This window comes from Macrobrachium nipponense, chromosome 1 (genome assembly GCF_015104395.2).
Source record: "Macrobrachium nipponense isolate FS-2020 chromosome 1, ASM1510439v2, whole genome shotgun sequence".
Classification (NCBI taxonomy): domain Eukaryota; kingdom Metazoa; phylum Arthropoda; class Malacostraca; order Decapoda; family Palaemonidae; genus Macrobrachium; species Macrobrachium nipponense.
In genome coordinates, this window is record NC_087200.1 from 169,821,943 (window position 1) to 169,835,747 (window position 13,805).

Here is a 13,805-nt window from a genome sequence, read left to right on the forward strand (position 1 = left end):
GTTAATTGCCCATTGATGTAAGTATTTTGATTGTCAGTGAGTGGAGCTGGCAAGATACCAGGCCCCCTTATTTGTTCACATAAGCTACCATTGTGGTGTTGTCCAACATCAAAACCACAGAATGACCCTCTACCTTCTCCCGAAACTCCTTCAGACCCAGAAAAGCTGCCTTCAACTCCAAGATGTTGATGTGAAGAAGCTTCTCTTCCAAACTCTAAATGCCCAATGCAATGAGGTCCCCCAGATGAGCACCGCAACCCGCGAGAGAGGCATCCGAGAACAGAATGAAGTCCAGAGGGAGAGAGTTCAGAGGAACACCTATTAAGAGATTCTGATTGTCCAACCACCAACGAAGGTCCTTTCTCACCTCTTCACACAGAGGCACCCTCTGAAGAGGGGAATCTCCTGCCGGGGACCAAAAGTCTTTCAGTCTCTACTGTAAGGAATGAAGATGTAAACATCCGTGAAGGACCAGCTTCTTGAGATAAGACAAAATCCTTAGTAGAACCTGCCATAGGTGAGCTGACTGTTCTGGTTGTAAGAGGAAACTGTGTGCTACTACTCGCTGTGGCGGAATCAAAGCTAAGTGAAAAAAAGCAAGCCAACTCCCCACAATTACATTAATCATACAAGCTGACAAAATTTCCCACACTCACACTTTCCCCTTTACGTTACTTTTTACCTGCAGGACAATTGGTTTAACGATATACCAGAAACACAAAACACAATCACGTACTCACCTCAGGCTCCAGATACTCAGGGCTAGGCTGTGCTGTCCGCTGGCTATAAGCTAGCACAGACACAACCACCGCCAGTAATCACAACACAAACCAACCAACCGAGAACCACAACCCCACAACTGAACTTAACAACCCGACAAATCACTGAGCAGATGAACACCAACAGCTCAAAATAACATGGACAACCACACAACTCAACCCTGCACAACAACCTGCCAACACCAACACTGCCCCAACCACCACTCAGAGACACCGAAATGCACGACCAACCTCTTCAACTTCACCATAACCAGACAGACACATGCACAACAACTTTACAACACCAAAATCAATCAAATAACACAACATCAACTGACCACCAACGGATAACTGCTGCCCAAACCAACTCTACGACTTCAGCGAACGCCTTACTTCTTACAACTCCCATAACACACCCCTGCCACTGATATACACAACAGAGCGTCACACCAGACATGCTCATGACCGCCATTCAACCACTACCATTTAATCCTCCACCAACTCTCTCTCTCTCTCTCTCTCTCTCTCTCCTCTCTCTCTCTCTCTCTCTCTCTCTCCCACGCAACCCTCGGAGATATTGTCAAATATAAACTACCATCATTACTCCTCCATATCGAAAACTTCTCTAACCTCTGGTCCAAAGGAAACACTCTCGATGCTGCTTTATCTATTACCATACCTAGGTAAAGCACCCTCTGGTTGGGCTCCAGATTCAAGTTCTCTAGGTTCACCACAATACCCAGTTCTGAACAAAACCAAAGAAGACGATTCCTGTCTTGCAATAGTTTCTTCCTGGAGCTTGCTAAGACCAGCCAGTCATCAAGGTATCTCAGCAGGCAAATCCCTTGAGCATGAGCCCATGTTGAGATTAGTGAGAAGACCCTGGTGAACACCTGAGGGGACATGATTAACCCGAAGCAAATGACCTTGAAGCGAAGAAACTTCCTGGAAGAAGGATAAATAGGAATCAGGAAGTAAGCATCCTTCAGGTCTATTGACAGCATGAAATCGTTGTCCCTTATTGCTGCCAACACCGTCTGTGGCATCTCCATCTTGAACCTCGTCTTCCTGACAAAATGATTCAAGGTGGAAAGGTCGATGAATGGCCTCTAGTCGCCTTTGGTATGAGGAAAATGTGACTGTAAAACCCTGGGGAAGGACGAATTACTTCCTCTATTGCTCCTTTGTCCAGCATCTTCATCACTTCCTTCCGAAGAGCTAAGAACCATGGTGAATTGTAAGGGTACGTCTGACCGAGCAATGGACTGTCCGAAAGAGGGGGAGAGAAGTCAAACGGTATCAGATATCCCACCCATAGAACATCTACTACCCACTTTGCCCCATAGTCTCACCACTTGGCCCACTGGCCCGCCAGGCAACCCCCTACCTGTGGCAACAGAGAGGGAGAGGTGCCCATACTATTGACGGCCGCCACTGCCTCTTCCTCTAGCTCCTCTGCCTGACTTGAAGGAACGGGACTGAAAGGGATGCTGTTTACCAGCCTTAGCCTCAGATGAGGCCCGAGGGATCCTAGCTGAAGCAGATCCCCTAGGGGGTTTGACTGAAGAGGATCTGCTTACCTGTCACTGAGGAGGAGAAAGAGGGGGACAATGCAAACGTGCCTCCGACTTTGACACAGCTTGGTGAACCAATCTATCCTTGGTATCAGTTCTTTGTCTATCGATCGCATTCTTCAACTCTATCCTAGGGGAGAGTAAATGAGACTCCAAGAGATCCCCATTTCATAGTGCCGACAAGGACACACAGGCCACTGAAGCAGCCATCTTGGACAATGCTGCATCTCTCCTAGCTAGAAGATTAGCCCAAAGGTTAGCACTGAGGTGGGACAAATAGGAGAATGCCTTACCCCCAGACTACAATAGTCTAGCAAGGGAAGACGCACTCACTAACCCCTCCGCTGACCTATCAGACAAGATCCTGGCTATCGCTATTCACCACAAGTCTAACCGGGAGACTGCCTGAAAAATGGAAGCCACCGTAGTTTCCATAGCCAGAGTTTCCTGAGACAACAGAGAAGGGCTTCCAGATCTAACCTGCTCTAAGGTTAAACCAGGTGTGAGACAAATAATGTCCAGGTTAAGGTGACAAGGCATCAGATGGACTGAATTCATTGAATAAAATGTCCTATGTTATGTGAGAGGAGGAGGAAGAAACTTAGATGACCCCCTCGAACAAAGACAGCCATCCTGATCTGACACCAACACATTCACATGCTGTAAGACGGACTGAGCATGGCCTGACAGAGGAAGTTCAAAAGAAGATCTTGGGTCATGGCTGGATCCCAGTAAGGCCTCCAAACATGTAGGTGTAATAGACGACTGAGTCTGAATCCTACATTCCAGGTTGTTGAACCCACGAATGAGTTCAACAACTTCCGAAAAGGAAGACATAAACTCCTGACTTTCTCCCTCCTCCTGTTCCGGTATAGGCAACCGACGACGAGAAGAAATTGGTTTGATGGACGATTCTCTAGAGGATCTAACTTCCAGGGCCGAAGAGACATCCCTCACACTCAAAGAACCAGCTATCAAAGGTTGGTTGTCCACCAACAGACAACAAGGACCAATCCCTACTCAAACTCATTCCAGATTTGTGTAACGAACCAGAACACCATCGGCGAAGCGATTACATACATGTATGTCAGGCGAAACGTGTACGCGTTTGCATGAGGGACAGCATACATGATATTCTGATAATACATGGGTGACAATACATCCATGAGACATTGATCGTGCCCTGTCACGAGACACCAAAAGAGAATGAAGCAAGTTATTTGGAGAAGAACGAACCTCAGGGACAAGCATCCTCCCAGGAGAATGAGTAACATGTCCTTGGATTACTTCTTTATCCTGTAGCACCTCCACTTCTGCAACCTTAGACTTTTTGATTGGAGCCTTATCATCCTTACGATGACACTCAGGAGCTGAGGAAGAGGCTGTGGGAGTAATATCAACCACATCTGCATGTACACGTAGGCCAGAGCTTTGATCGTGTGCAGACGACAAAGGCTCAACACTCCTACAGTCACGAATGCGTGCAAGTGTTGTGGTGAGATAACAAGCTTAAAAGCAAGCGGCAAATCAGCCCCCCCACATAAACTTAATCTATCTGGCGAACAAACCCACCCTCAATCACACTTTCCTCTTTACACTACAGAATACAGCAGGACAATTGAACCATACCGACATACAGAACAAGAAAAAAAAAAACACACAAACATGTACTTACCCAACTCCAGATACTCTGTGCTAGGCAGTGCTGTCTGCTGGATATAAGCTATAGGCTAGCTGACACACAACCACTGCCGATAACCAAACACAAACCAACCAAACGAGACCCACAACCCCACAACAACTCAACAACCCTACAAATCAATGCAGACGAACACCAACAGCCCAAAAGAACACGACAACCACAAAACTTACCCCAGCACAACAACCTGCCAACACCAACACTGCCACAACCACCACTCACAGACACCAAAACGCACTACCAACCTCTTCAACTTCACCACAACCAGACAGACACACGCACAACAACTTTACAACCCCAAAACCTATCAAATAACACATCAAAGGACAAGACTGCTGCCAAAACCAACTTTATGCCTTCCACGAACGCCTTACTTCTTCCGACACGCATAACAGACTCCCACTGATATTCTACAGAGCACCACAACAGACACACGCTTCTGACCACCATTTAACCACTCCCATTTATTCTTCCACCAATCTCTCTCTTTCTCTCTCTCTCTCTCACGCAACCTTTGGAGATGTTGTCAAATATAAATTACTATCATTACTCCTCCATATTACCTCCCCATTATATTTGACAAAGTTTCCTTACACTCGCAACATCCACACTAAATTGCCTTTCGCAACACCCAAAGATGCTCAGATGCTGGCCCCCTGGATATTGTTTGAGGACCATCATACATTCTGGTTCCAACATCTCCCCTATTTTGGCTACCAAACCACTCAGTTCATCCATACTTCTGTCAATCTCCCACAAAGACTTATCCATCCTATCAACTACCTCCTCACTACTCAGTTTCCTTCTCACTGAAGTCTCATTTGTCCCTGTCAACTCACACCCACATACACTACAAGCACCATTCATTCCCTCAAAGTCATTCGTAGCACATGCTTTATCAACCGTTTGCACCCTATCACTAACCCCTCTATCATGCAGTTCACGTTTCTCCCTTTCATTCCCTTTCCTTACCTTCTTCCGCTTTCTTCCATACTCAACCAACACTAACTGCCGATCTCCCAAACACATTTGCTCACTGATGCTCGGCCCACATTTATTCACCCTCAACCACTCACTCATTGCATTCTCCAGAACATACTGTCACATACTAGAGAACCCACCCAACTGAATCCCCTTAACAATTAGTTTCCCAAATTCCTAACCTGACTCATCCTCCTTCGCCTACACACACTCGCCACGTGACCTTCCATTCCACATTCAACACATTTTGCCCGCTGTTCTTTACACATGCTAGCGTAATGCCCATTCTTCCTGCAATTACCGCAGACCTCAGTCACACGTGCACCTCGAAATCCACTTGCTATATGCCCTACTTGCCCACACCTGTAACATTTAATATCCCTATCTTTTTTACACTCGCTCACTAAATGCCCCGTTTGCCCACACCCGAAGCAGGCTCCCAACACCCACCGACATTCATTCTTCTTGTGTCCTAGCTTTCCACATCTGTAACACTGCTGCTCTCGTTCACGACTAACTGACCCCACTCTTCCAACACTTGCACTCCAATCTCTCTTAGGGCAAATCATACTTATGTTACTTGCTCTAACGCTCCTATCAACCACTCGCTCTGCCATTCCCCTTGTCCCTTCTAAAACTGCCTCCCTATAGCTCTTAAAACTCTGGTATAACCTCAGCTACTTCAGTCCTAACACTAAGACTTCTACTCTCTTTCATACACCTATCTAACTCATAATCCTCTACTATTTCCAAAATGTTGTTCTACGTCCACCTTTCATTCGTCCATAGCATTTTTTCATTACGTTTTAGATTTACAAACTCATACACACTCTCAGCCACAGTCGCTAACAACTTCCTCACTAACTCTACACTCATTTATCCCTTCGTCCCCAAACTATTTCCTGGCTAATGTTTCCAACCTGCACACATACATCGACAACGACTCACCAACATTCATTCTTACCTCATCAAAACCATGTTTTCTCCTATATCTAACACTACTCTTTATCCTCTTCGCCTGTTCCACAATCCTGGCTTTCACACTCTCATACAGCACATTCCCCACACTCATCATTACCCCATACATACGCAACAAAAATCCTGTCAAAAAGCTACCTAACTCTCTTGTTATCCCCATACTTTGCCTCACAATACCTCTCATATTCCTTAAAAAAGTCCCCTATGTCCCTACTACCATATTCCTCATATTGTGCACTCTAGGCACCTCTCTCATATACACAGCCTTTCGTACTTCCTGCTCACTCTCACTCTCACTTTCACTTTCGCTATTTCCATTCTGATCCCTCTTAACCTCGTCCGAATACAACGAATCAACTTCCATACTAACATCCATGCTCCTGATTACGCTCTTCTTACCCTTCTTTCTACCAACCTGTTTCCACTCACCACTATCTATATTACTCTCAGCCCTTTCCCCAACGTATTCAGTCCTAGTCTCATCCTGTCCGTCACACTTACTAGCCTTCTTCCCCTTAGACTTCTTCTTTTCCTCAGCCCCCTTCTTATTCTTGTCCTTAGGTATGTCCTTATCCTGTGTCTTCCCCTTCTTTCCCTTACTTATCACAACCAAATCACCTTCGTCACTCGTAGTCTCATCCACACGCTCTTCCCCTTTCTTTACCACTACTGGCCCATCACAAGACCCAGTAGACCGACCTCCTACTGCTCCCTCTCCTGCATTGCATTCATCATCACTAAGAATTTTTCGTCCATTTTCTCAACCATTCTCTCTTCCGCTCCTTTTACTTCTTCTTTCATTTCCACTTTAGCACTCCTTAGCATTCCTCTCATTTCCTCTAACTCGCTCTTCAGCTCCTCACACACTACCTTTAACCTCTCATTCTCCACTTCCAATCTTTCCTTAGCGTCCCTCGCCAGCCTCACTCCTCCTTCAGCCTCTCCATCTCCTTCAACCCTTCCATCCTCACTTTCCTTCACCAATCACACAACTCACTACCCCAATCGTCTTGCAGCTGCCACACCAACAGTCCCTGTTCAGGCGCCAAAAAATAATGTGGTGGGATAACAAGCTTAAATTTAAGCAAGTGGCAAATACTCCACCCCCCCCCCATAAACTTAATCTATCTGGCTAACAAACCCACCCTCAATCACACTTTCCTCTTTACACTACAGAATACAGCAGGACAATTGACCCATACCTACATACAGAAAAGAAAAAAAAAACACACACACAAACAAGTACTTACCCAACTCCAGATACTCCGCGCTAGGCAGTGCTGTCTGCTGGATATAAGCTATAGGCTAGCCGACACACAACAACCACCGATAACCAAACACAAACCAACCAAACGAAACCCACAACCCCACAACAACTCAACAACCTAACAAATCACTGCAGACGAACACCAACAGCCCAAAAGAACACGACAACCACAAAACTTACCCCAGCACAACAACCTGCCAACACCAACACTGCCACAACCACCACTCACAGACACCAAAACGCACTACCAACCTCTTCAACTTCACCACAACCAGACAGACACACGCACAACAACTTTGCAACCCCAAAATCTATCAAATAACACATCAACGGACAAGACTGCTGCCAAAACCAACTTTATGCCTTCCAAAAACGCCTTACTTCTTCCGACACTCGTAACAGACTCCCACTGATATACTACAGAGTGCCACAACAGACACATGCTTCTGACCGCCATTTAACCACTCCCATTTATTCTCTCACCAATAACTCTCTCTCTCTCTCTCACTCTTTCCCTCTCTCTCACGCAACATTTGGAGACGTCAAATATAAACTACTATCATTACTCCTCCATAGCATAGGTATGCAAGCATGAATAGACGACATTGTCAGATACTATCCTGAACAGAGGCAACTTTAAGTCGAGACAACGAGGAAGACTCCTTCCTGCAGGAACTCTTGCCAGAATCTTGAACGTTAGTCTGAGATGTAGGGGCAGGAGAAGAGCTTCTCTTGGCAGGATAGTCACAGACGAGAGGAGAAACACAGATGCAAGGATTAGAAGGCCAACCACTCCCTCTGCTCAGAGAAGGAGAAATCGCAAAGTCCTTAACTCTCCAATGTCTGATGAGATTACGACGAATTGATGATGTGAGACATAGATGAAGACGAAGAAGAAGAGACTTCTTCTCCACAAGATCTCTTTACAGCAGGGGGAGGAGGCGAGGCCTTCTGCTTTTGCACAGTCTCCTTCACAGCGAACGCCAATAACTTCTCATCCAAAACAGAGTCCAGCCACTTGAAGACCACCTGATGACGTCACAGCGATGGGAGGGTGAGCAGCTGCTACTGTTGATGTCATGGACAGAGAGGATGCTGGGAGTGACATCAAGCTCTCCATATGACCAGAACTAGTCGATGGTCTCACTAGCGGAGCTGACTCACAAGATGGCTGCCCAGGCGACCCAGCATAGAAGAGGCAGGGGGAGGCGGGATGACAGCGGGACCTTGGGGAGGGGGGGAGCAGGACTCCATGAAATGTGTCAGCAAGCCTTCCCAGGAGAAAGTGCCCCGAAGCCCAAGCGATACCCAAACCACTGCTATTTTGGAAGACTGCGAATCTGAAAGGGAAGATCATGATGAGGAAGCCTCCCCACCTTCGGGACAAGCATCGGAGCCTTAAGAAGAAGAGGTAACATTACACAAAACCTCAGCCTGTGGCACTCCCAATACTTCCATTGATGAATCAATGGAAGAAAAGGAAGGAGACATAGGAACAACAGAATTAGTTACAAACAAAGGAGAAGGAGCCGACGACTCGTTACACATAGGAGAAGCAAAGCCTTCCTAAGAAGGAAGAGTAGAACTCTCTGATGCTCCCTCTTCCTGTGAAACAGTTTCCACTAAGCCTTAGGCCAGGCAAAACAGTCTGGACAATGATTCGTTTTAGTACAAAAGTTAGCTCTGCACCTACTGCAGGTGTTGTCGGGTCCGTTACCACAGACGCTAAAAACCTTAAGCAAGGAAATCCTCAGACGCCTGGACACATACACTGGCAAGGACAAGTAGTTTCAGAGGAAGCCATAATTGAAAACACAAACACTCAATCACACTGGAAAGAAAGAACATGGGCAAAACACAACCAGCTTGGGAGGAGAGCAAAGCATAAACATCTACTCTCCAAGGCGGTTAGGAAAAGACTGGGTATCATGGGGTGAGACGCGGTCTTCGACCAGATCTCACCTCGTATGTGCAGGCATTGCCAGATCTCACAGATTCCTTGCTTACAATCTCCAATTGTCCTAACCGGTTTACCAGCTGCGCTTGGAAATATTCTATTGTTAAGACCAAAAGTTTCTTCCACATATGAATAATGTACTAGTATACTGTATTATTATCACAATTTACTTATTCATGTTTTATGTATTATTTGTATTAGTAAAGTGCTCTACGAATTGTACTGTTATCATCCAATTTATTTAAGTTTTATATATCATTCAAATTAATAAAGAACTCTATACTATTTTCATCACAATTTAATCAGGTTATGTATCATTTATATCAATAAAGTACTTTATAAAATACAGTACTACTAGCATTGTGTTTTAGGATAAAAAAATATACCGTACATAGTGCTGTATGTACTGAATTCACAAAGACACAAACAGCCGTAAGTAAAAGAGCATCTGTAGTCATCTCTCTTTTCTCTCTTTGCCTAAGGACTGACAAAAGGCTGGAAATTCAGATATGGGCAATGTTCCAATCTTTCTACATTAGCATAACCTGCGAATTTACTCATTGTACCCTGTGCACACATATTTATCAAGCAATAAAACAAACAATATAAGCAAACCAGTTCATTATAGTGCTTAGTTTGAATTACATATAGAATGACTTTGGGAAAAGTTCATATGATTCCTATAGCCAACTGTCATGCTCCAGGAAATCTACCTTTCCAGGACCCCTTCCATGCCTTCTAACCAGTGATTTCTAGGTTTTCCTGTGCTTCACACTCTTAACAATTCTGAATCAGAAACTTTCACAACCCTATTGTCACCCATTCTCTTCATGTACCTAAACTACCTCAAAACATTCTGAGCCATCCTTTCACCTATTCTAAACTTTATTTACCACACACTTACCAAACTTCTTGCTCTTTCAATTCTTCTTACTTCACATATACAAGGCAAAAGTTCCCTTCAACAGCTACAAACTTTTTCCAATTGCTTCAACATCCACACTGATTCTTCATCCATTGCCCCTTTGGCTTCAACAAACACTCCAAGTCTCTTTCCAATCTTTTGTATGTACTTCAGTTTTAGACATACATAGGATTCTTTTTTCATGAATAAGTATATCTTGGTCTGTATGGATACCCCTTAGGTAAGAGAAATGTACCACTAATGTTTTTACCATCAAAGATTTAAAGCCATGCTCTTCCCATATAACCCCTCTACGTATTTACACTAAGCTAAACATACAGCTCTACTACCATCATTCTTGATGCAGCCAAAGAGAAGGCAAAACTATTCAACAAACAAAACGACCTTAAGGTCGTTATTAACATTAATAATTGACGATAAAACAACTTCAAGATTTTTGCCATGTCTCCAAGTAGTGCCTAATGCTTTTCTAGTCAAAAATTAACCCATGGTGCCATTTAGAAGAGAAGGCTTCCTAAACTGATCCTCTTTGTGCATAAAAAAACAGTGGTGCAATACAAATTCCTGAAAAAAGGTAAAACAGTAGTTACCCTCCATATAACCAGTACAGTGGACTCCCCATATTCATGGGAGTTAGGTACCACAACCACCCGTGAATACCAAAAATCCATGATATATTGAAACCCCCTCTAATAATACTTATAACTGCATATTCTAATAGCTGGAACACCAAACGTTCCTATCAAAATGCTTAAAACTGCCTATTTTTATGCTATTTTTGTGACTAAATACATTTTTTATGATAAAAAATGTAGTATTTAGTCACAAAAATAACATGAAAATACAGTAATCTGGGAACTGATTTTGACGAAAATGCTTGTGAATTACCGAATTTTCCACAATTTATTGAAAAAATGAGCCACATAAAAAGCCATGAATAACTGAATCCGTGACTGCTGAATTGTGAATAAGCAGGGTCCACTGTATACCACATTAATCACATACTTATCACTTCTTTCCATTGTTTTACAGAGACAGAAAGTTGACGCAATTAAGCTTATGGCTGGCTTACCAAATGTCTTTTACTGGTTTTACAAAAAGTAAAACCTTTGTCTGTTCAAAGGAATAATGTTACCTATATGTGCAATTAATGCAAAAGGTTAATTTTTTCAAATGTACCAAGATTAGGTGATGCAAAGAGCAAACAAAGCCTGTTTACAACATAAACCATTCACATGCATGACTGTGTAACCTTAACAAAGGGATTTTGATCTGGTATTATAGCAATATTTTACTAGAAATAGTGCTAAAGCAGACACATTTCACGGGAGCGACACGGCTGAGCCCAGAAATTTATTTTATGACTTTTATCACCATCACATACACAGACAAATTAGCATGCAATTCCAGCTTAGGTCACTCACACAGAAATAAATTGTACATTGGTGGCAATCTCAGGCTAGGTCAAATAAGTTTCAAACACTTTTACTTTCATGCTCGGCAGCAGACATTGTCCACTGTATGCAACAATCTGATACTGTATAATTTGGTAATGTGATATTCAACATGATGTTAATATATGTACTTTCTTTTCAATAATCTTCTAATTTTCAAATGCCCCCTTTAAAGCAACTTCCCATAAATTTGCATCAGAAAAACATCTTATGAGTGGGTAAACAAAATCTGATAAAACTAGTGCCAGATATAATTTTCAGGTTACTGAGAGATGATCAGCTGATAAGAAAAGCCATGAAACTAAAGGTTGAGATGGTTCCCAAAGTTATAAAATGTCAAATTTTGAGCAGAATGCTGATAAAAGTTTATCATGTCAAGATTTGCCCAAAGAATAAACGCCATAGATACTTTTAAATTTTGTTCATTCATTCTAAAAATATTATGCTACACAAAACATGCTAAAACACAGAGGACAACACACCCTGCTTCCAAATTTCTTTTAGGAGGTAACATTGAGGCACTTGGCAATAAACAATAAAAGATAGGCAAAAAAGGTGACAAAAGTTTTAAACATACAATGGATGTAGTTATCATAACCCTCCAGATGATCTCTACTACTTGAAAGTAATAGGCTCTTATTTTCTACAAATATATGAAGTTGGCCAATTCAAACCAAAGCAAAATGGCTTTCTAAGGAAATAGTTTGCCCATATTACAAACATTTAATACAGTATAATATACTTTTCTTAATATTATAAAAATAATAAAAATAAACTTTAATAAAACTAGTATGTACATAATTGAAAAGGACTATGCAACCATAAGTAAACTTTGTATTAACTTCAAGATTAAAAGCAGGTATTACAAGTATTCTGATTAAATGGTGAACAATGAGGTGAATAATGTACAATAGATATAGTATACGTACTTCTATCAAGCCTCTTAATCATCTTATATTTTGCATATCAAAACATAACAAAATGTATCATCAATGGCAACAAAACATCATAGCACTTACCTTGAAGGCTAGTTTGATCCACTTTCACTTTAACTGAAAGAAAAATTGAATAAAAACTTTCTTTTTACCATGGTATAAAATCAGTTATATATATATATATATATATATATATATATATATATATATATATATATATATATATATATATTAAAATGCTAAGAAGCGTTGATAATTTAATCATGGTATTTATGCTAATGAAATTCGTGTTAATGTACAACAATGCTGTATAGTTATAATTATAAATAATTTTATAATCAATACAGTGCTACACTTTCTCATAAATAGACTAAAAAAATGTTCCCACCAACAGCTGTTTTCTTTCAGCCATAGCTGTCCATCAATAAACAATAAGGATATACACTTGAACCTAAGTAGCTTTAGACCTGTGTTCAATGATCTCTAGTCTAACAGAAAGCTAGGTTAGACAAACTCTCTTTACTCCATCAAATATTATGAGGAAAGAGGAATGCAATTCTTACTCATTAAGTCATAATGGGAAAGAGAAAAACTAGGCTAATTTTGCTATGGCAAAAGCATAATTCATAAGGCAAGAAGGAATAAAGAACAAAGTAATCCTTGAATTTTATCCTTATCATTGTTCACCAAGAGCTATTTTTCACATAGAACATGTAAAATGCCAGATTTTCAACTTTAATTTTCCACTGGTATACAAACCAAAGCCTGCCCAATATGGAGTGTGCTTCGGCACATGCACTGGACCATTTGTGTGCTGAATAACAAAGAGGGTGCTCAGGTGGAGAGACGATCCCTAGTCTCACCAATTGATACAACCAACTGTATATACTTGCGGCCAAAAAATAGTTGTGGTAAAAACCAAGAAAGTAAAGCATGGTTGACATGATGGGTTATTTTTAATATGAAAGGCTCCAGTTTATATAAATTATCTTAACAAATCTGCCATGTTCCTATGAGGATACAAGCACCAATCTTTCATATTAGCAAGGATGAGTACTGCCCGTTTGAGAATGCGTCTGGAATGAGAAAGAAAATTATAAATGTGCCACCACTGGCATCACTCATGGGGATGCTATGACCCCATTCCATATTTCCATGCAAGAGGTATAATTAATTCACAGCACCCATGCATCTGGTATCCAGCCTCGTCTCATACAACGCTCCTGATTGGATACTCACAAGTTGCTCCCAAACCTTCACCCAGTAAGCATCTCTGT

The 13,805-nt window shown here is 42.0% G+C and overlaps 1 protein-coding gene across 5 annotated transcripts in view; it reads right to left on the reverse strand.

The window, feature by feature from the left end:
* Positions 1-13,805, reverse strand: part of LOC135219819 (uncharacterized protein DDB_G0271670-like) — a 217,081-nt gene that overhangs the window by 86,687 nt on the left and 116,589 nt on the right. For all 5 annotated transcript variants that reach the window (XM_064256910.1, XM_064256907.1, XM_064256909.1 and 2 more), the window contains one exon: positions 12,613-12,645. In XM_064256910.1, the coding sequence (XP_064112980.1) occupies positions 12,613-12,645 (33 nt within the window). The remainder of the gene's footprint in view (positions 1-12,612; positions 12,646-13,805) is intronic.